Raw genomic sequence first — 21,368 nt, forward strand, 5'->3', positions numbered from 1 at the left:
TTGAGCTGGATACAGTGTCAACAATCAGGACAGTTGTTGGTCCTCTCAGTGTATTCTGTATTTCTCCACCAAGCAGTAGAGCTCAACAGGTTTAGTCAGTCCATTAATCTCATCATAAATCTCACCACATCACCCTCTTGTCTCTCCACCTTATCACGCTCTCACTCTTGGTGCCTCTCTTCTTGAACTCCTCAAGGGTGTCGTCAGTCTCTCCTGTGCTCCTCGCTCACTGGAGGGTGTGGGTGACTTGAGTGCCAGGAGAGCTTTGAATAACAGAGAGAGGGGGAGAAATAAAAGGAATAAGCACCACGAGCCCTCAGTCTTCCAGCAGCAAAGAGAAGAAACAGGAATAACCATGCCTGAGCCAGTCCCTGCAGGTATGCATATACTTTTCTGTGAAAGAATAATTCATTGAAATTAGTCTGGAGTTTCAGTGGCAATGTTGATGCTTGAATTTGGGTAGCCTGATTTTGTGGGTGATTATTATATTTTGGTATATGACTAAGATTAATTTGTTATGTAATATATGATAAGGAAAGACTGATGATTTAAGAAATGGTTTAATTACAATTATAATTAAATATGGTTTTGAAGAGGAGATGAGATGGGAAATTGTGTGATGCCTGCTGTTATGGCATAAGATACAAAACAGATGATAAAATCTGGCAGATATGAAAGTGGATTGGTTTAATGTTCAGTCTTGGAGAGCAGTAATGAGTCAGAGTCACAAGATAAACCCCGTGTGACCCACAGTAGTTGTTAACTGCAAAGGTGTTTTCAACTGAGGACTACAAAATTTATCAGGTGACTTCATCGATCCCTGTAACTGAAATGCATGTGTTCAGTTTTATTCTGATGACAGCTTCACTTCTTCCTCATTAAGGAGCAGAAATAATATTTATAGTTACAGTGTTAAAAAAGTTGGAACATACAACATACAAAATGCAATAATGCAGTGATATAATTTTTTTTTTTTTTTACCACTGTTGGTATAAAAATAACCATTATCAGAATCTTTAATAAGAATAAATACTTTAAAACATGATCCCAATAAATGTTAACACATATTTCTGATAAGGCTGTTCATTCTTGGCCCATGCTCATACTGACTCATAATTGTTGCTGAAATTACAGTTGCTAACCAGATTTGGCATCTCATGAAGACAAGCTTTTTTCTTCTTTGCCTCCCCACTGTTATCTGTCCATAAAGATGATTTGAAAGGCCGTAAATAAGCACATAGCCAGCTGCTATGACCTCATCTGGGGTCAGTATGTTAATGACATCAGCCCAGAGAGTGTCATCTTATTGACTCAACTGGGAAGCGTTCAGAAACAGTTGCAGCAAAGTAACTACAGCAGATTCGTAGGTAAATCATGCTGTCGGCTATATGTGTACTATACTATAGGTGTGTGCTGTATGGAAGGCCGGCTTCTGTTTCATGCTCACTACTGTAACTAACTGACTTCCTGTTCTTTACAGTAGTTTAAAAAAAGAATAGCGTAGTCACTTTTAATGTTTTATTGTGTTATTTTGGTTTAAATCATTCACATTCTTTATTTTTCCTGAATTTTCCACATGAAAGTGTCCTTCTGAATGTAAACAATTACAATCTATCAATCAAATATCAAAAACAATTAAATCTGTATTCTAATAGAAATGTAGAATTCACTATATTGGTAATAAAACAGAAAACACTGGGAGAAGCTTCATAGTATTTTTTGTAAATTTAAAGATGTTTGTATTTTCCTTTTTAAGACAAAAACGGTAGTCTTTAAAATACATTTTCCACCTATAAAATGTTATACTTGGCATCTTCAGATGAATGCCACCCTCTCATAAATACTTGTCTTCTGTCCTTCACCTCTGGTGAGCCATCTGTCCTCCACTTTGACCTGATGTGGTTCTAAATCACTGAACTGACAGAAAGCTAAGATAAGAGACTGTCACAGAGGATGAGTCTGTTAGAGGACTTGAGTTTTATTGGCCAAGATTGTGGGAAGAGTGTTGAGCCTTTCGGACCTTCGGACCTCTATGTAATTTCTACACTGGGCAGTGATAGTGAATGTAATGGGATTTGCTGGACTTGTTAGCACATTTCTCCTATTTTAATTATTTTTATCTGTACCTGCCTATCTTGATCTAAGCCCTTTTTATTTTTAGCCCAGCAACACAACCAGGCTCTATTTTTATTCACCATATACAGCAACAGAATTTATCCATGCAAAGTGGATACAATTCCACTTTGCTTACAGTATGTCTGCAACACCCACCACTGCTCTGTCAATCAAAGTCAAACTCAGCTTCAAAGTTTTGGGGATCAAATATCCAACTGCTGTTTAATTTATACCTTAAGATTTTTCATAGAAATACTAATTGTGATATTCGAATACAAAAAATCTGAACAGCTGAATGACTAATATGTCCTATGCAATACTGTGAGAGAGGACTATGTTTCAGCCCCTGACTTATACTATAACACCGCTTATGCAATTCAGTTTTTACATGCAAGATGAGCTGAAACCAGTCAGTGGTGGAAGAATTACTCAGATCCTTTACTTAAGTAAAAGTATCAATATAGCAATGTAAAAATACTCCATTACAAATAAAAGTCCTGCATGAAAAATCCTACTTAAGTAAAAGTACACAAGTATTATCAGCTTGATGTAGTTAAAGTATGGTAGTAAAAGTAGTGGTTTGGTCCCTCTGACTGATATATTATTATACATGACATCATTAGATTATTAATACTGAAGCGTCAGTGTGTAAGCAGTGTGTTACTGTTGTAGCTGCTGGAGGTGGAGCTAGTTTGAACAACTTGATATACAGTTAGCTAGCTTAAAAGGTCAACAGATAAATCTGAGGGGTCATGAGATGATTGATGGGAGAGGAAAGAAGAAAAAACAAAGTTCTGATACACAAATCTGTTTTCAGTTTTTGGACTTTTTCTCTAATCTTTGATTTTTGGTGAAATATTGGATCATTTGAACATTAATTGAAATGAAACCATGTGAGAAGTTTAGAGGGAAAAATCACTATTTGGTGGAGCTGTTAACAACTCATAGACATCTGAAATGTGACCCCAACTACACATTGCTTTTTGTAAGACATCAAAAGCCAGAAAGTTTGAAACCACTGGTTTCATCTTTAACAATGTGTTGTATGTTAAAAGCTTGTTATATTATCCATTGTGTCAAATCTTCATCTGAAAGGTAACTAAAGCTGTCAAATAAATGTAGTGGAGTAGAAAGTACAATATTTCTCTCTGAAATGTAGTGGAGTGGAAGTATAAAGTAGCATATAATTTAAATACTCCAGTAAAATACAAGTACCTCAAAATTGTACTTAAGCACAGTACTTGAGTAAATGTACTTAGTTACTTTCCACCACTGGCTGAAACATTTTCTCTGGTGCTTCACTTAGCGGCCAGCTCCTGCCCCCAGCAAACAGCTAAAAATACTCCTTGACCTTTTCCACTTTGTTTTTTTCCTCCTCATAAGTTCATAGAGTTTCACACACCCTGGCGTATCAGGTTTTGCTGTAACCTCTATTGCAGCCCCAACTGAGATAAATCATTATGCAATCTGTCACTTTCATCCAGAAAGTTCCCTCTTGGTCAGCAGGCCTGACGCTCCCTCCTGAATGTGATGTAGCTCATATGTATTCAATCAATTGCATGACAGTTTAGTAGTCAGTGGTTGGAAGCGATGGTATGATTCACGATCATAATTCCTTTCATCTTTGTGACTTGATGAAACACTATAAGGGGAAGTCTAACTGAAACTGCTCTGTGAAGTTCTGCCAGTCCCCCTTGCTGTTTATCTTCGTCAGTATACTAAAAAACCATGACATGAAATATCGAAATGATTGATCTTCTATTGGAGGATCAACAGTATCTTCTTAATCACATGAACTTTTAAAGGTGCAATCTGTGATCAAATTGAATACAGAAAAGCACAATGGAATAACAGCAACACAGCATAGGAACCTGCTGTCACTCCCAAAATGATTGACAGGTCTTTTAATGCTTTTTAAATAATAATAATTTTAATAATAATAATCTTTTTGGATCAAGATTGAGTAAGAAACACATAAAATGTTAGTTTTCTACCTGGAACTCTTACCTATTAACTATGTGTGTGAACATACTTTAATTTAATGAGATTTAAAAAATCATATAATTTAAATGATATAAATACATAAAGACAAAGTGTTCTGTTTTCTCATCTTACATGCTGCACTAAATATGAGCTTCTCTGCAGCTTTCTGTTGTCATTAAATAGATTTTAAGATGGTTAAGATGATAATTTTAAATAAGCATTATTTTCTGAGATATTACACATTTTACAAGGATGTAGCCTTAACCAAATTACTGTGTTAGAGCTGTACTTTGTTCCAGGCAAGAAATAGCCCACAAGTGAGCATAATATTGTCTTTATTAAAAACAGAGACAATATTGCCTATAAATATTATGTTTTAATTAATATCTCTGAAAATCTCATCAATTTATACCAGCAAGTAAACATTAAACCTTTAAATGGGACATATGCACATTTACAGGTCTATATATTGAATCTGGGGCTTTACAGGTAAAAAAAACCCTCCTTATTTATCTTATACTGGCTCTTAATGCAGCCCCTCAGTTCAGCCTCTGTCTGAAATGGGCTGTTTTAGCTCCTGTAAGCTAACATAATTTGTCCCTTGAGAAGTTTCTATATCCATCCAGTCAATTATCATTTCAAAAAATTTTACACCCTCAACTTGCTTTGTTTTGTCCTGTGTTGCACGCAGTGATAAAAACCTGCAAACAACTATGTGTAACCTGATAGAAGTATATAAGTGACATTTATATACGTGCATAAAGCACATCCAAACCAACATGCATTAAAATATGTGTTGCTGAGATATCGTCATAAACTTTGTTTGATGTTGTCTAGGGTCACCCAGAGATCATCAGATGTTTGAAAAGGTCAGGTCACTCAACTGTCTTAATGTCTGGGTCATTACACACACACACACACAATAAATCAAGCTGTCAGTGGTAAACATGGAGAGGTAAACAGTGAGGTGAGAACCTGCAGTACCTAAATTGACCATGACCAACACAGTACAAACAACAACATATACTCAAAACTTTAGACTTCCAGAGATAAACTTAAGGTAAGTGAGGACAAAGTTGCACAGTGTGTATTACTACTTACATAACTAAACGAGGAGGGAAATAAAAGAAGCAAACATAAGGAAGAAAAGAAAAGAAAAAGAACATTTCTGAATAACTATTCTTTTTATTTATACAATTACACCCAACAAGCATACCTTGTAAAATCACACTAATTATACCTCTACTGCAGCTCTGATAACATTGCCCAAATGTGAAACCACTGACAGTCTCTGCGGGGAACATTTAAACTGTGAGGAACAGCTGTTCAGAAGTTCATTACCCTGCTTTATCACAAACTTGTTGAAGATGATCAAGACTCTCACCCCAAGTGTATTGACTTAGCAGATGCTGATGTAGATTTATGCTCAATGCAGGTGTTAAATCCTCGCACAGGGTGTACGAGGTACTTATATCAGAGTCTTAGTTTGTGTAGTAAGTAGCATTCGGCTTTGTAAAGTCTGCAAACTTTCTCATTTTGCCCTGAGAAGGTTTGTAACTCTGAGGCTTTTACTACTTAGAGCTGAGAGACATATTCTAACTGTTATGTAAGAAGCCAGGTGGGATAAATGCAGCTATAACATTAAACACAATGCTATTGTTATATTAACTGTTTGCATGAGGATCCAGATGAACCCAGTCTGGTTTCCGTATCTGTATCTGTATCTGTATCTGTATCTGAACAGATAAAGAAATTAAATACATACAATCAAATTTTATTTGTATACCACGTTTTGTACAGGTAAGTCAAATTCGAAGACTGACGAGCTGATAATAACAAATAAAAAATGTAAACAGTAAAACAATTTGAGACTAATGCACATAAGAAATAAAAGATATGAAGATTTGGATAATCCTTTTTTGTCACAGCCAAATAAATCCAATTGCATGACATCTATTCTAGCAAAAAATTAATAACAGGACCTAAGTGAGCAGTGAAGCATGCATGGTCAGGTTGATCTGACTATTCAAGGAAACTGTGTGCAACTTAAGAGAACGTGGCAGGGGCTTCAGGGAGGATATAAGACACCGTCCCTGACCTTTACCAGCTACTGCAGTGACCCCCAGATAGACACTCTGGGAGTTGGGTGTATGTCTCTATTTCAGTTGCAAATTTTCTTTTACCAGATTTAGGCCTACACTACACCCACAGTGCTCCACACTCTAACTGTCTGTCATCCTCTAAAGCTCCAACTGGACCAAAACATGCCTTTCTTTACAATCAGTAAAGATGGTAAATTTATAAATAAGCAGGTGACAAAATAATCCTCAAGTCACTTAAGTGTGGGTCAAGATATCAGTTTCAAGGATTTGTGCCAAATGTTATGCAGCTTCCTAGAAATTTCAAAGGCAGCCATTTTATATAATGGATCCTCTTACCTGAAAGGTAATATTTCAGATTTACGGCCGGGATTACCGGCTTCCCCATGAAATCAGATATACTTTCCACATTCCTGAAATGACCATTTTATATAAAGCAATCAGTTTCAGATAAACATTCACTTAAATGCCATAACGCATGCAATCAAAAAAGAAAATATGGTTCAAGATCCAACATCTGTTGAAATCATTAAAAGGGACCCCAAATTCCTTTTACAGTTCTGTCAAATACTGCATGTGATGCATGTTTCTAATTGTCTTTCTGTTCTCTTTCTATTTCTCAGAGAAACCAAAGGGGGAGGGTAAGTCAGCTGCACCACAGCATTTGCCTACTGACCTTTTTGTGTGCCTCACATTATCACACAGTGTCTTGATTATAGCTCTCACATTTTCACTTTTGCTCGCATATCCTGTCAACTGCCTGTGTCAAGCAGACGCAGGCTCTGGCCTCTGAGGGAGTTATCTGCACATACCAAGTCTTCATTAACTATCCTGATTTTGTATCATCTTTATTTTATTCATAATATAGCAGCATGCTACTGTATATGTTCTATATTTTACCCCCGGGCCTTTTCACTCAGAATATATTATACTGTGAATTATCAGATTACTGAAGCTCAATTACCCTCAAATTACAGTATGTAACAGCAGACAGACAGTGCGATGAAAGAAATGTTGTCAAGCCATATGTGACTGTGGTCATGTAATACTGGACTGGGTTTTTAGTGTTACACACTAATGCAATGTATTTTCTAAGCTGATGAAGCGTCTTTAATGTATGTTTCCCATTGAGGCTACTATGATTTTGCTTTTCATTGGCTGTGTCTAACAAAAATCCACTAATTTTAGCCCCAGAGGAGCCAACTGAAGAGGGTGAGGGACTATGACATTTTCATTTTCAGTTCTTTAATATATATTTCCCATTTGGGCTACTATGGTATTGCTTTTTATTGGCTATGTCTAACGAAAATCCACTAATCTTAGCCCCAGAGGAGCCTTCTGAAGATGGTGAGGGACAATGACATTTTTCTTTTCTTGTTTTTTTTTTGTGACTTTGACTGATTTGGATTGCTTGATCCCTCACAAGGTGTTAATATGTGAGATTGAATGGGTTTGAGTTGAACTGAAAAAATGCATTTGAACTAATCACTCAGGGTAATTATCTGAATAATACAGAACAAGTGGTTTTGGTATAGATAATAAGTTGAGCAATTGCAGAGTCAAGAAGAATCAATCGCTTCATATGAGACAACATGACGCTGCTGAGGGGGATAATGCAATTACTATGCCACTTTGATTCAGCGTGTTTGCATTTCTTAGCCTACAGCATGCATCACTTATATTAGCTGAAACTACAACTCGAGTGACTTTATTGCCTCATTGTATTGGGACGATCTAATGGCATAAATCAGTGAAGTGAAACTCTCTGTATATGACAGCATCATGTGAATCAGTTTTTGTTTTGTTGTTAATGGGAATGAATGTTCTTGTTTCTTCTCTGTTGTTGTTGTTGAAGGGATATTACGTTGATTTTGAGTTTTTAGCATGTATACTTATGGACTGTCCAGAAATGATCTGTGTGAACCAGATAAGATGAGGCATCTGTGTGGATTTTTAATGTACACTGACTGACTGCAACTAGATGCATTTTCCACATCTGTGAGCACATTTTCTCACAATGACTTGGGGTTACATTTCTATGCGGGCATGTGAAATGTGCAAGAATATTTGCAAGTGTTCTTTGTTGATGTTTTATGGTTGAGTTTATCCGGAGATGTTTTGTCTTTGTTATATTCCAAGTGTAATGTTGTCTAGGTCTCATCATATCTTTGTTTTCAATCACTTATCCATGATTTTTTTTTTATTTTCTCAGCCGAACCCCACCCAGCGGAATTTGGTAGGCACCTCTTATTGTCAGGGAATAATACACACTACTTTTACTGACTTCCCTCTCAGCTTCTTCAATTATGGCTAAAAATAGTGAATAATTACAGAATTTACTGAGACTCAAGCTAATTTTCATTAATTTTCTGTAGATGCACCACACCCAGAAGGAGGTAAGGCAGAATGAGGTACACTGGATGTACTGGTTTGATACGTCTGTCTATGTAATCGCTCAAATGTATTCACCTACAAGTGCATACATGTGCTACACTGTGTGAAAAATGACAATGTCTGCATGAGTCTTGTATGTTTAAGTATTAATTGTCATATATATCTCAGGTGATGTCTGTAATGTTTGTTTATGTATTTTTGTTAAACCCCTGGAATACATGTTTTTGATGGGTATGAAAATTATTTAATATGCAAAATGAATGTCCTCTATTCAAATTAATGCTGAATAATATGTTAATGCTTTAGTCTGTGACTGCTTTGACATGTATAACAGGATTACAGATTTCATGTTCGAATGCCTTATGGTTTTTCTTCGACAATAAACTGATGGCATTTTCTGTACAGTATATGTTATGTGTGAACTCTTGGTTTGATTTTACAATATGTGCCACATGGTCTGTTTTGTGATTTACTTTTGTATACCTAAATATACTGTATGCTAAGTTCTGGCTCCTGTGAAACTGTATGTATTTTTATATGTTCTTTTTATGTGCTTACTGTATTTGTTCATTTTCAGCATGCAGTAGCGCTACACATGTCATTTTTTTGAATGCCAGGTAGATTGGATTGTTATGAAATGTGACGACGCATGATACTTATGTTTTTTTATTTGTGTACTGGTGTCTGTCGTGACTGTACGTCAAGTCATGCAACATCAAGCATTTGCTTCCAAGCTGCTTTCTTTCAGTTAAGTTTGCTTCCTTGTCTGCAACAGATTCAGACGATGATGGGGATGGTAAGAGAAGAGCGACGTTTATATTGACGTGTCTGTACACTATTTACTTTTGTCCCTCCAAAAGTATTGTTTGAGTGTTTGTAACAACATGTTGTGTATAGGTTGGGTATTATGTGCTGGTCAAGATGTCACATAATATATGAAGTGTTAAGTGGAACCTGGATCTATTTATCATTTGAAATCATTTTTGACTACTTCAATTTGGACTGACGATGAGGTATCAAAAATTGGAATTGTTCAAATGGCTTTTGACAATTTTCTTGAATTGGAAGTTAACCTAACTTAATAGCTGTATGCAGGACTTCTTTAGTGAGACACTTTTTTGCACCAAAGACAAAGTAACACTTATCAAAAGGTTTTAAAGTTTTAGTTCATCATGCTGCTAGACCAAAATCCCATTTGCTACCATGTTTAAAGATCCCTCCTTGGAATAATAATGTGTGTCTGATATGGTAGAATTACCATGTTAAATCCTTAAAATGGCATCTACTCCTTCTCTCTCATTAAAAAAATCCAGAATCTATCAATATGCAAATATTTTTTAATTTCAGAAGTTTAACTACTGGACTCAACATGTCTCCTACTTCACTGAAAAGTCCATTCTCAGTGTATATGTACTGGAGGCTTCAAATTTACACATCACACTGGGAAAGTTTCCTATTGGACCCTGATTGGCCTCCAAACTAGTTGTGATGTCACAAGTCATGCTTGTAGGTACACCCCTTATACTCAGATTTTCGGAGAGCACAGAGAAACTTTCCACCTTCAAAACAGCCTTCAAGTATCAAACTCTGCACATATATCATTTTGCACAGTGAAGCTCAACTAAAAAACTAAAAAAGTCTCCCCTCTGCTGTGGGAATATGCCACAGAGCTACTGGTAAGATCCAAAATGTAATATAAGTGTGCAGGGAGCCTCTGCTTGCCGCACTTATATCTTACAGATCCCATGAAAATCCCTCTCAGAGCTTGCAGCTTCTTGCAACTCGGTAGTAGCTGCCCTCAGAATAAGGCCTTCAACTCACCACATCATTGGCTGTGTCGAAGAGAAAAAAAAAGAGCTGACTCATTTGCCATTTAGTTTGTGATGTTGTCCTTGTCTCGTTCACCTGTTGTGTCATTCACCACTGGCAAGCATTGGTGCTGCCAGACACCTCACTGACAAATTATGCTGTTTATGCTCTTTTGGCGAAGATTTTGTTTCTCCATGTGAGGAGTTCTGCCCATCACGTCTGCAAACTATGATACCAGCTCTTGTTTGCTTCTGTCCCCCTGGCAATTTAAACAATGAGAGTAGAAACACAGCTGTGGTTCATGTTTAAAAGTCAATCGTTGAACAATGGCAGCTGCTGCTAACATGCAAAGTGTCATCTAACATGATGAAACTTTAATAGTTGCTCCTAAACTTAATATTATGCTGTATTAGGAAACTGCGGCTTAAGCAATCCAAGAAGTCATCAAACTCGATGCCTCTAAATTACAAATCTGCATCTCATCCGTTATGTGAAGCCCAAAGGCCTAGAGATGTTCTTCTAACTGAACTATCGTTGTGTAGTGTGATTCATAAGTTAACTATCTAAAAATTTTGGGGTTGCACTACTGCTCAAGTTTTACAAGTGAAACTCTAGAGCTGTTGCAAAGCTGTCCTGTCTGCCATGGTCTTTCAGGGGCACCACTCTCAGAGTGATGAGTTCAGTGTTTGCTGTATCTGGACTGATTAGGAGTAGATTGGGTGGAGAAAGGTTATGATAGTGCTCCAGGGAGCTGAAAGCTGCTAATTCCTTGTACTGTCCTTCAGATGTATGGGAAAATGTCCTGTACTTGCTGTGCCTAAGGGGGAAGCGCAGACTTTAAAAAGCTTTTCTTTTTCTCACGTGGACATTGGGGTGAGGTTAATCAGAGGCGGTAATAGCAACTGAGATGTTCAGAATCTTCTGTGCAGTGCACATTACGCGGACGTCTGTAGCTTTCTTCAGCTCTTAATAGGTCAATGGTGACTAACACACGGCCTGGTAGGCCAGGAAGATAGCCAAAGTGTCCGTCCTGGCTGCTTCCTTTTTGGGCTAGTGTGGCAAGGCATAGATGATAGGCTTGAGGGGATGACATATTGCTTTGTGTCCCCACAACAAGACTGCTATCTTGGGGAGGTTGGCTGCAGATCTGTAACTCGCCATAAAATATATGACCTGCTGAGGGATGAGAGGGGTGAAACAGCCAGGGTAAGGTCATTAAATGTTAAGTTTGGTTTACTGCCCAGGATATCCCCCTCATAAAGTCGTGCTGGAACGAGTCCTGTGCAGCAGATTCTACGAAAGTTTCTGCCCCTCAGATCATCTCTTCTTAGTATTTGTGAATGTATATCATCCTCCTTCTTGCCTTTTATGAATGCCCATCGTTGAATGTGGGACGCAGCAAGCTCCTCCTGCTGTGGCAACGGTTGCCAAAAGGGAGGCAATATAGATATACTGCAGATGTTTCAGACGATGTGCACAGTGGCAGAGCATGACTAGATGGACACTGGAAGAAGAAAGAAGAAATCAGGATCAGCAAGTGCAATTTCTCCACATTTATTTGTGAGAGACACCTTGCAGTTGTCCACCATTTTCTGTCCACAAGCAAGCTAGTAAAAGTTCTGACATTTGGTTTGTTGGTAGCATGGTTAGCAAATTAGGCTCAATCGTAAACAGCTGAGGCCTAGTTTAGAGGCCAGGCCATTCATATCCAATTATAGCCATGTGGACAGGCTCATGCAAAGACTAAGCACCTGCCATTTACCTCAGTTTTAGTGAATGGTGTTTTTCAGTAATGCTATTGGAGAGGATAGAGCTTTGAGACTTTAAGTACTGTAGCTACAAAACAAAATAAAATATGGTATGTCAGGCTCAATGGCATTATCAGTTCCTCAGACTTGGAAAAGAGGCTAGGATCAGACAAAAAATTTTGTTTCAGAAACTTAACTGTGTATGCAGCACCTGCAAATGCACAGAATTAAAAAAACATTTTGAGGATTCAAAAGTTGAGTTCTGGTGGTAGTTTGTGAATTTAAGTTGCTACTTAGGAGATACTATCCAAACACTTATCACTTTAATTATAAAGAATCATATGCACACTGTGTAGAAGGGAACTGCTCCTTTGCTCACAGTAGCTGGTACACTGGTTTTATTTTTAATTTCCATGTTTACCTTTTGTTTGATCCCCAGTCCTGACTCCAGAGAGAGTATTGCACCACACTGAGTTAGCCGTCAGTGTGTCTATTAGAGTGGAATGTGGGAAGTACTTATCATACTAAGCCTGTTTAAAGCCTTGCCCATGGGGGCATAGTCTGTGTAGGGGGGGATTATCATCACTTGGCCAATTGTAGACTGTTTTCACCAGTATGGCTAATGATGAAGGAAGTTAATGCCAATTTTTTAAAAATTTGGAAACCCTTTGGATGTTCTAAGAGCAAAGTGAGCAGATAAGCGAGTACAGTTTGCCCAGAGTTGTATTTGTCTTAGTGTATCTTGAGAGAGAAATGCAACAAACTTTGGTACAAAATATTATATACACAGCACGTCAATGCTTGGAACAAAAAGATGATAAACAAATTGTCTTTTAAGTCAAACTTCAATGTTTTGTTTGGACGGCGTGGGGTGGATAAACTCTGGTATCTCTAAAGTAATTGCCTCTTATGTGACAAGCAGCTTTGCAAAATCAGTCCAAAATAAGTAATCAAGGTCATTTCAAATAATAATTTATCTCAAGATTGGTGATTAAAAGAGCAGTAATCAACACATTTGATTACTTTGTGTTTTGATTGATAACAGCCATGATCTTACCTCCATGAGTACAAATTCTCTTTTGATTGCACTTCACTGTGTTGTGTATTAATAATAATAATTCTGTAATTGTTGTTCACTGGTCTTGTTTTACCTCACGAGTTTACGCTAACTTATGGTTAAGTATAACAGCAAATTGTTATACTTCCATATGTTAAACGGGGATGTTTGTTTTTCTCAGCTGAACACCCTGAAGAGGAGGGTAAGAGCGAGCTGAAGGCCCAGTGCAGGACTGTGACTTTCCACTGCATGCATATTTGATGTTATGAAATGTCAATGTATGCATCCCATGTGTTGTTAAATATCATGATCATTGAATATGTTATATTTCTGATTGGTTGGTATATGCTTTAAGGCTGTGCGTTAGTGAGATCGAAATTTAATCAATTAATTAATTAATTTAAATATATAAAACTGATTCCAAATGTGCATTGTTTATAGATTTGTACCTCTGGCGCTAAATCTTTGATATGGGTAGACAGTGCGGATGTATGGAGGTCAACAGGTGCTCTTACTACAGTAGAAATTTTATACTTAGCACAGTCATTAGCACATTCTGGAGCACCACTTTCTAATTGGGACTGATACTTTGCTGAAGTGATTATATATCACTGGACCTTTTGCCTGAATACATTAAACACTCTCTTGTCCTTGTATGTGTTTTGAGCGCATGGAGTGCTTCACTGTTCAGATGACTTCGTTTTTTGTTGTTGTATTGTTATACTGGACCTGATGCCACAAGGGGTCAGTTGTATTTTTTGCACCCTCTGTTTAAGTTTATGTATCTATAGAAAAAAAGCAAAAACAACAAAATTATTGGCCGAGATACATGTGACTCTTGCTTAGCCATTGTTTCAGAACCATGGACATGAACTTTCGGCCTCAATTCCATTTTTCACCCATTGTTGCAAACCACATAGAGAAGGGAAACGACAGGGAAGTGAAGGGACAGTCAACGAGAGAGGGAGAGAGAGACAATCATTCATAAATTAAAGAAATACTGAGTGCTCTGCTAGTGCTGCATTCTTATTTAAGTGCTCTTATTAATAAATGTATTCTTTGATTTTTGAAACAGTAGCCTTATGTTGTTGTTATTTAGCCTTTCTGAAGCTACTGCATTATTAAATCAATTAATAATCTAACATGGAAACGAGGTATTTTATCTGTTATGACTGGGACAAAGACCATTGCTGCATTACTGACAAATAAGAATACGGAATAAGAGAAAATAATATTTCTGGCCAATCTAACACATTATTGTCAACATCATAAAGTACAGCACAGTAAGTGTCCTGTTGCCAATAGCAGTACTGTGACTTGATATGCAGTACTGATATACTGTAGCTTTTGAAAAATGCTCATTTTACATGGTTACGAGATTTAATTCAACACTTTTTATGACAAGTTAATGCTAGAGCTGCAAAATTGCTTTTTTGTCAATATGTTGTACACGTTTGCAGAATTGTTAACTTGTGATTTTTTTTTTTTTTTTAGTCCTTTGAATCAAATGTTGTTGGTTTATAGTTTCATGGTTGAATTGTTACATGTGTATGCAGGTGTGATTCCAGTATTTTTGGTGTTGTTTATAAAAATGTCCAAGCATTTCACTTTGTCCTTTGCACTTTGGTATGTTGCACACTGGATGTTGCCATTTATGGGCTCTTGTATGTCTTTTTTTCATTTTTCAGTGGTGGTGTTGTGTAAACTAGTACACTAACTTCTTTCTCCTCCTTTTCAGAGGTGCTGTCCACTGAGCTCACCGGGCTCTTTGTGGAGAAGCCACCAGATAGTATAGTCGCTGTCGCAGGTTAGACACACAAATGGATGCATAGATGAATCATTTTCAAGGCAGAAAGGAAACTGTTGCAATCCAAACAGCGTAGCATGATTAAACATACAGTATGTTTTGGGTCTGTGGTTAATGGTACAAACATACTGATTGTTGTTTGTGAACGGCAGGAACGGATATCACTTTCACAGCCAAGGTTGACTCAAGCAAACTGGTGAGGAAACCTGTCATGAAATGGCTGAAGGGAAAGTGGCTGGACCTTGGCAGCAAGGCTGGGAAACATATGCAGTTCAAAGAAACATATGACAGGAATACTAAGGTGTGTGTAAGACAGAGGCATCAAATGTATGTACTGTGTGATCTGATCCACAACTGTTCATAACTAGAGATAACTAAGAAGTGATTAATAATTATTATCCCCACCCCAAGGTCTATACTTATGAGATGAAGATCATCAAAGTGGTCCCTGGAGATGCTGGGGGCTACAGATGCGAGGTGACTTCCAAAGACAAGTGTGACAGCTCCACCTTTGAGATCGCTGTTGAAGGTGAGTGAAAATGGACACTAGCCTATACCGAGGCTGCCACATGCGCTGATGTTTTGATCTGACCCAGCCCTAATATGCGTTCTCTGCAACTTCTCTCATTTCAGCTGCACACCAGGAGGAGCAGACAGATATTTTGTCTGCCTTCAAGCGAGCGTGAGTGCATTGGGGTTTGCATTTCAGTAATGTGCGCGCAAGTGTTCAAATACACAAGGGGGAAAATGTATACGGATACTATATATAACGTTTTCCAGTGCAGTGTTTTTGTGTGTGTGTGAATGTGTCCTTCAGCACATGACAGAAGAGAAAAAAGATATGCCAGTTCTTGGTTACTGTATACTTTGTATATTTATGTTTCCACACACACAGGGATGCTGGAGAGGACGAGGGAGAGCTGGATTTCAGCGCTCTGCTGAAAGCCACTAAGAAGTGAGAAGCTGAGTGTTATTTGGTTTGCAAAATTGTCAAGCACTCAATTACACTGTATTTTTTTCTTTTTAAAGACCCCTTTTTGGCTTTCGAGTCCCGATTGCATACATATCCCCTTTCCATGATTGACAGGAAGAAGAAGCCTGTAAAAGAGGAAGAAAAGATAGATGTATGGGAATTGCTTAAGTCTGCCCATCCGAGCGAGTATGAGAAAATCGCCTTTGAGTATGGCATCACTGACCTGAGGGGCATGCTGAAACGTCTGAAAAAGATGAAGACTGTCGAGCCCAAGCATACCGAGGGTAAGTTGGGTCAAGCGAGATGTGAAGGGAGGAGAAGAAGTAAATGCGCATTTGAAGTATGAAGGAAATGAATAAGGACAGCAGTGCCAGTGATGAGAAACAAGCGAGGAGATGGACAACATGAAACTGATCTCATGATCGATTCATTCTGAATCTTTCCCTTACTGTCTGCAACACCAGCTTTCCTGAAGAAGCTCGATTCTTGCTACTCAGTGGACAAGGGCAAGAAGATTGTTCTGTCGTGTGAGGTGGTTGATCCCATGGTCCCGGTCAAATGGTTGAAGAACGGCCAGGAGATCAAACCCTCAGCCAAGTACACACATAAAAGCAAATACACATACACACACAGCATTATTAATGGTTTACACAGACCTTTTTTAGTGTCCTTTTTCACCGCGCTAAGCTTCATGCAATTAGACAGAAGAATTAGACTGTATCATATTAATCATCAAGCTCAGATGGACTTGATGGGCAGTGTTTTAAAAATATCCAGCTAAAATTATCTGTGCCACAAAGTCATACTTTGGAACGAAGCTGCCATCAACACGTTTTATTTTTAGGCTGTCATAAGGAGCCTCCCAGAGGGCTAAGCAAGTCGTACTGCCAAGACATCTTATGCCTCATGTAGAGCAATACAGATACACCCCCAGGACAAAGACCTCTATTTTCTACATTTAAAGGCCTTAATGTGATAAAAATGGTGAAAACTGAAATGCATAAACTGGGTCTGTTAAACAAAATTTAAATTTTTTCTTTAATCATTTTTTTCTTAGATATATAGATAGATTATTTGAAAGACATTTATACAAAAAACAGTCATGGTTTGACCTGTAATCTGTCTGATATTTTTCAAGGTATATCATGGAGGCAAATGGGAACGTCAGAACGCTTACCATCATGAAGTCAAACCTGGCTGATGATGCTGCATATGAATGTGTGGTTGGCGAGGACAAGAGTTTCACAGAGGTGTTTGTCAAAGGTACACCATCTCTTCTTTTTTTTTTATCCATTTAGCAGCAGTGCTTCCTCAGTCTGACATGACAAAGAAAAGTTATAATCAATGTTATTTTGTAGCCCTTATGGCATGAGAATAAATTTCAACATCTCTCTCTGCTCCATCCAGAGCCCCCTGTGACCATCACCAAGCTGATGGATGACTACCACGTGGTCGTGGGAGAAAGAGTGGAGTTTGAGATTGAGGTTTCGGAGGAGGGCGCCCATGTCATGTGGTTAGTATATGTTGCAGTAATTTTGCAGTATAGCCTCAATCAAGCTTGAATCGAGCATCACCTCTGTGAATTTTGATCCTTTAGTTACTTTTAAAAGCTGAATATCTTATAGAGAAATATATATTAGTAAAACATGTTTCCATAGTGGATTGTGGAATTACAACTTTTCTCTCTTTCACTCAGTCTTACATCACAATAAATTCATCTCTAAATCCTTCGATTCTGCTATAATGTGCATAACTGATGTGTACTCTAGTAGTACACATCAAAATATGAATGTTACTGGCTTTTGTTTATTTGTCAGGCTCAACTAGATAGACCTCTATTTTATTTGTTGTTTCTTCACTTGTCACAAGAAGATCTGGAACTTATCAATCTCATTCTGCCGACTTGCTTCAAATACTGATTTCTACAGTGAACACAGAGTTTAGAAAGTATGCTTTCTGATCCATCCTCCTGAAGTAATTTCAAAGACCTCTTGATTTTTTTTCTTCCTTTTTTTTGCCTTTGTTGTAAAAAAAGATTGCTTTCTCTCAGTATACTTTTGCAAATATCTAAAAAGGTTGAGAAAGCAAATAAGTAAATAAATCACAGTTAGGGATGAAAAATTCAGAAAAACAATGTACTGTAAGATGATGAATTTTAACAAATGGATAAACATCTATTAGTGTCCATTAGTATATAGTATCATTTATACAGTATAGTGTATCCAGCACAGACTTTATTTTTACATTTTCCAGTTGATAAATGCAATATTTTTTTAGTAATAACTGAATAGCGGAAATATTACTCTATAGCCTGAAGATTTACATCAGTCTCACCGTACTGTAGGCTCACTGTTACTATAGTGTATTAAACATTTAGCAGTGACACATCTCAAAGAGAGATGTGCTTATTTCATATTTATTTACAGGTTCTTTGAAGATGTAGAGCTTCACAGAGACAAAGATACCCATAAGTATCGCTTCAAGAAGGATGGCAAGAAGCACATGCTGATCATCCAGGAGGCTACGCTCGATGACATTGGAATGTACCATGCTTGGACAAACGGCGGACATACCAAGGGAGAGCTGGAGGTGGAAGGTACCACTGGAAAATGTTATATACACAACAGTTTTAATTTCACTTTTGGAGTGATTGTAGAGTTTATAAAACATTAAGAAATTTAAAATTTATTCAAAATTTGCTCAAAAGAAAATACTAGTTAAAGATGCTACACCAGTGTATAGACTTTATGACTTTATGACATTTAAGGTTCAAGGTTTTCTGTCTTTTAAATCTTTGCCTCTGAGTGCAAAGGATGCAGCTGAATTTCACTGGTGGCCCAAGGGCTCTTTATAAACAAACAACTCATGGCAGTGGATGTCAAGATGTTACAATCATGAACCTCATCCCCCCTCTCGCCTATACCTTCTCACACTCTCTCTCTCTTGCCTGAACTGTTTTCTTGTGGTTTCCAATGTCTTATGCAGAAAAGGAACTGGAGGTGCTGCAGGACATTGCTGATCTAACGGTCAAGGCAGCAGAACAGGCCATGTTCAAGTGTGAGGTGTCTGATGACAAGGTCACAGGAAAGTGGTTCAAAGATGGAGTGGAGGTCTTGCCAAACGAGCGCATCAGAATGACTCATGTTGGAAGGTAGAAAGATGAGGGCGAAAACAATTTATAGTATATTAAACATTCCATAAATTCTGTGTTTACCTTCCTTTTAATGAGGCAGATATGATGTAAACACGTTACTTTCCTTACATTAGATCTTCTCTGTTGCTTGTTTCAGGTTTCATCGGCTGATTATTGATGAAGTGAAACCAGAGGATGCTGGTGACTACACATTTGTTCCTGATGGATACGCTCTGTCGCTTTCTGCCAAACTTAACTTCTTGGGTGAGAAAGACAGAATGATTACGGAGGTGCTGTTGTGGAAGCATTAATTATCAGCAGCCTGAATAATATTGTCAACTATTTTTTTGCTCTCAAAACAGAAATTAAGATCGACTATGTGCCCAGACAAGGTAGGTAGCCTTAAAAAATTATTTAATTTTGTGTATAGTTCATATCTTAAAAAAGATATATTCCCACACTCACTCTTCATGTTGAACATTCTACCTTAACAAGATCCTCCAAAGATCCACCTGGACACCACTGGAAACATGGTCTCCCAAAACACCATCATTGTGGTGGCAGGCAACAAGCTCCGACTGGATGTGGAGATCACAGGAGAGCCAGCACCCACAGTTGTTTGGTCCAAAGGAGATCACGTAAGGATGTGACAAATAAAAGGTCACTACAGTGCTTAGTAAAAAATCATGTGCAGGTTTTACAAGGCAATACCACGTAAAGGATTTGGATTGCTGAACTTCTAAAAGTCATGCATACATTATCTGAGACAAAACTGCTCTGTAAACAGAACAAATCGCATTGGTTAAGACAAACCTTAATGGGTCAAAGTCCCAAGGTTGGCACAGAACTTATGTAAAAAAAATCATTCTAATCTTCAAATCAAAATGTTTATTTATAAATGATCTTTTTTGTCACGTATACATTACCATGGCTTCCATTGGAAGGACAAGACAGGATCACTCCTCTCCCTCTTTTGTCTCTTTTGCTGGGCTCGAGTTAAATGCTACCTCACCTGAAAAAAACTGCTGCTCTGTTGAGATTTGACCCAACCAATGGGAATGTGTGTGCCTACAGGCAGTAAAGCACACAGAGTACCCTGTTTTGGAAGCGTGATATGGCTGTGCCCTCGTCGGACAGCTACATGCTTCTTATTTAGCCCAAATGTCGCATTAGTATGGTGCTTTAGTGGCCCTAGCGACCACTGGTGAGCCCAAGTGCTGCCAAAGTCTCTCTCTGGTCAACGCAAATGGCTCATAAATGCCCTTTTGATTTACCCAAGTGGCCCTCTGATTGGCCCCAAAGCTTCTATGGTTAGCCAGAGTGCCGCTCTGGGGTAGCATTAGGGTGAACATGAATCTTGTCTCTAACCTTGCACATGGTAGAGGTGCCCCTTTGTCATTTTCACCCGTTCCCCTTAGAGTGGCTGTGCAAACTCTTGGGTACAAAAACCAACTGTAGTATGTACATTTATTGTATGGAGGACATCCTGGCAGTGTTAGTGCCATGTTTAATGCCACACAAATATTGTTAAAATTAATGTTTTTACGCAGCAACCCATTTAGTCAGGGCCAGCTGTAAGGTCAAAGGTAATGTGCCAGTTGGCAGTACTTGTTCAGAGTGAAATTTCATGGAATTTAGAATTATTCTTATTATACATCCATGGTTTAGACGCAACAATTTCCTGTTTTTTAGGAGATCAAAGACACTGAGGGGCGTGTAAGGGTGGAGTCCAGGAAAGACTTGAGCTGCTTCATCATAGAGGGGGCCGAGAGGGAGGATGAGGGCAAGTACAACATCTGTGTGACCAACCCTGCTGGAGAGGACAAGGCTATGCTGTTTGTGAAGATCGTGGGTAAGTGAGGACTAAATGTCAGCAGGGCTGCTGTTAGCTAACTAACTGATGTGCTGTGATATGGTTTACAGTACAATACCTGAGATTAAATATTCAGAATTAGTATTGAAGTATTTATCCTACTGCTTTTTAAACTTTGCTGATGTATTCTAAAACTATAATCTTATTTCAGATGTGCCCGACCCCCCTGAGTCTGTCAAATGCGTATCAGTGGGAGAGGATTGTGCCACTATTACCTGGCAGCCTCCTACATTTGATGGCGGTGCAGCAATCAAAGGTAAAGAGTGAATTTTATCTCAAACTCTTCATGTTCAATGGGCTGGGCATATTGGGTATTGATTTGATTTCTGAGACAGAGTTTCTGTGTATATTCTGTCTCTGTCTGAGTATTATTCTGC

General features: G+C 38.1%; 1 protein-coding gene across 8 annotated transcripts in view; it reads left to right on the forward strand.

The window, feature by feature from the left end:
- Window positions 1–21,368, forward strand: part of mybpc2b (myosin binding protein Cb) — a 27,412-nt gene continuing 6,044 nt past the window's right edge. The window contains exons 1-23 of one of the 8 annotated variants that reach the window (XM_067577057.1): window positions 1–89; window positions 197–395; window positions 7,386–7,409; window positions 7,521–7,544; window positions 8,410–8,433; window positions 8,573–8,593; window positions 13,387–13,407; window positions 14,944–15,012; window positions 15,165–15,313; window positions 15,424–15,541; window positions 15,646–15,694; window positions 15,908–15,967; window positions 16,100–16,269; window positions 16,450–16,582; window positions 17,124–17,248; window positions 17,393–17,498; window positions 18,412–18,581; window positions 18,971–19,136; window positions 19,276–19,382; window positions 19,481–19,510; window positions 19,614–19,756; window positions 20,811–20,970; window positions 21,143–21,247. In XM_067577057.1, coding sequence (XP_067433158.1) covers window positions 356–395; window positions 7,386–7,409; window positions 7,521–7,544; window positions 8,410–8,433; window positions 8,573–8,593; window positions 13,387–13,407; window positions 14,944–15,012; window positions 15,165–15,313; window positions 15,424–15,541; window positions 15,646–15,694; window positions 15,908–15,967; window positions 16,100–16,269; window positions 16,450–16,582; window positions 17,124–17,248; window positions 17,393–17,498; window positions 18,412–18,581; window positions 18,971–19,136; window positions 19,276–19,382; window positions 19,481–19,510; window positions 19,614–19,756; window positions 20,811–20,970; window positions 21,143–21,247 — 2,014 coding nt within the window. In that variant the 5' untranslated portion in view covers window positions 1–89; window positions 197–355. Of the gene's footprint in view, window positions 90–190; window positions 396–6,820; window positions 6,839–7,385; window positions 7,410–7,520; window positions 7,545–8,409; window positions 8,434–8,572; window positions 8,594–13,386; window positions 13,408–14,943; window positions 15,013–15,164; window positions 15,314–15,423; window positions 15,542–15,645; window positions 15,695–15,907; window positions 15,968–16,099; window positions 16,270–16,449; window positions 16,583–17,123; window positions 17,249–17,392; window positions 17,499–18,411; window positions 18,582–18,970; window positions 19,137–19,275; window positions 19,383–19,480; window positions 19,511–19,613; window positions 19,757–20,810; window positions 20,971–21,142; window positions 21,248–21,368 lie in introns of those variants that run through there. The other 7 variants (XM_067577049.1, XM_067577050.1, XM_067577052.1 and 4 more) reach the window with 7 other exon arrangements.

This window comes from Thunnus thynnus, chromosome 20, assembly GCF_963924715.1.
Source record: "Thunnus thynnus chromosome 20, fThuThy2.1, whole genome shotgun sequence".
In the NCBI taxonomy this organism is placed as follows: Eukaryota; Metazoa; Chordata; class Actinopteri; order Scombriformes; family Scombridae; genus Thunnus; species Thunnus thynnus.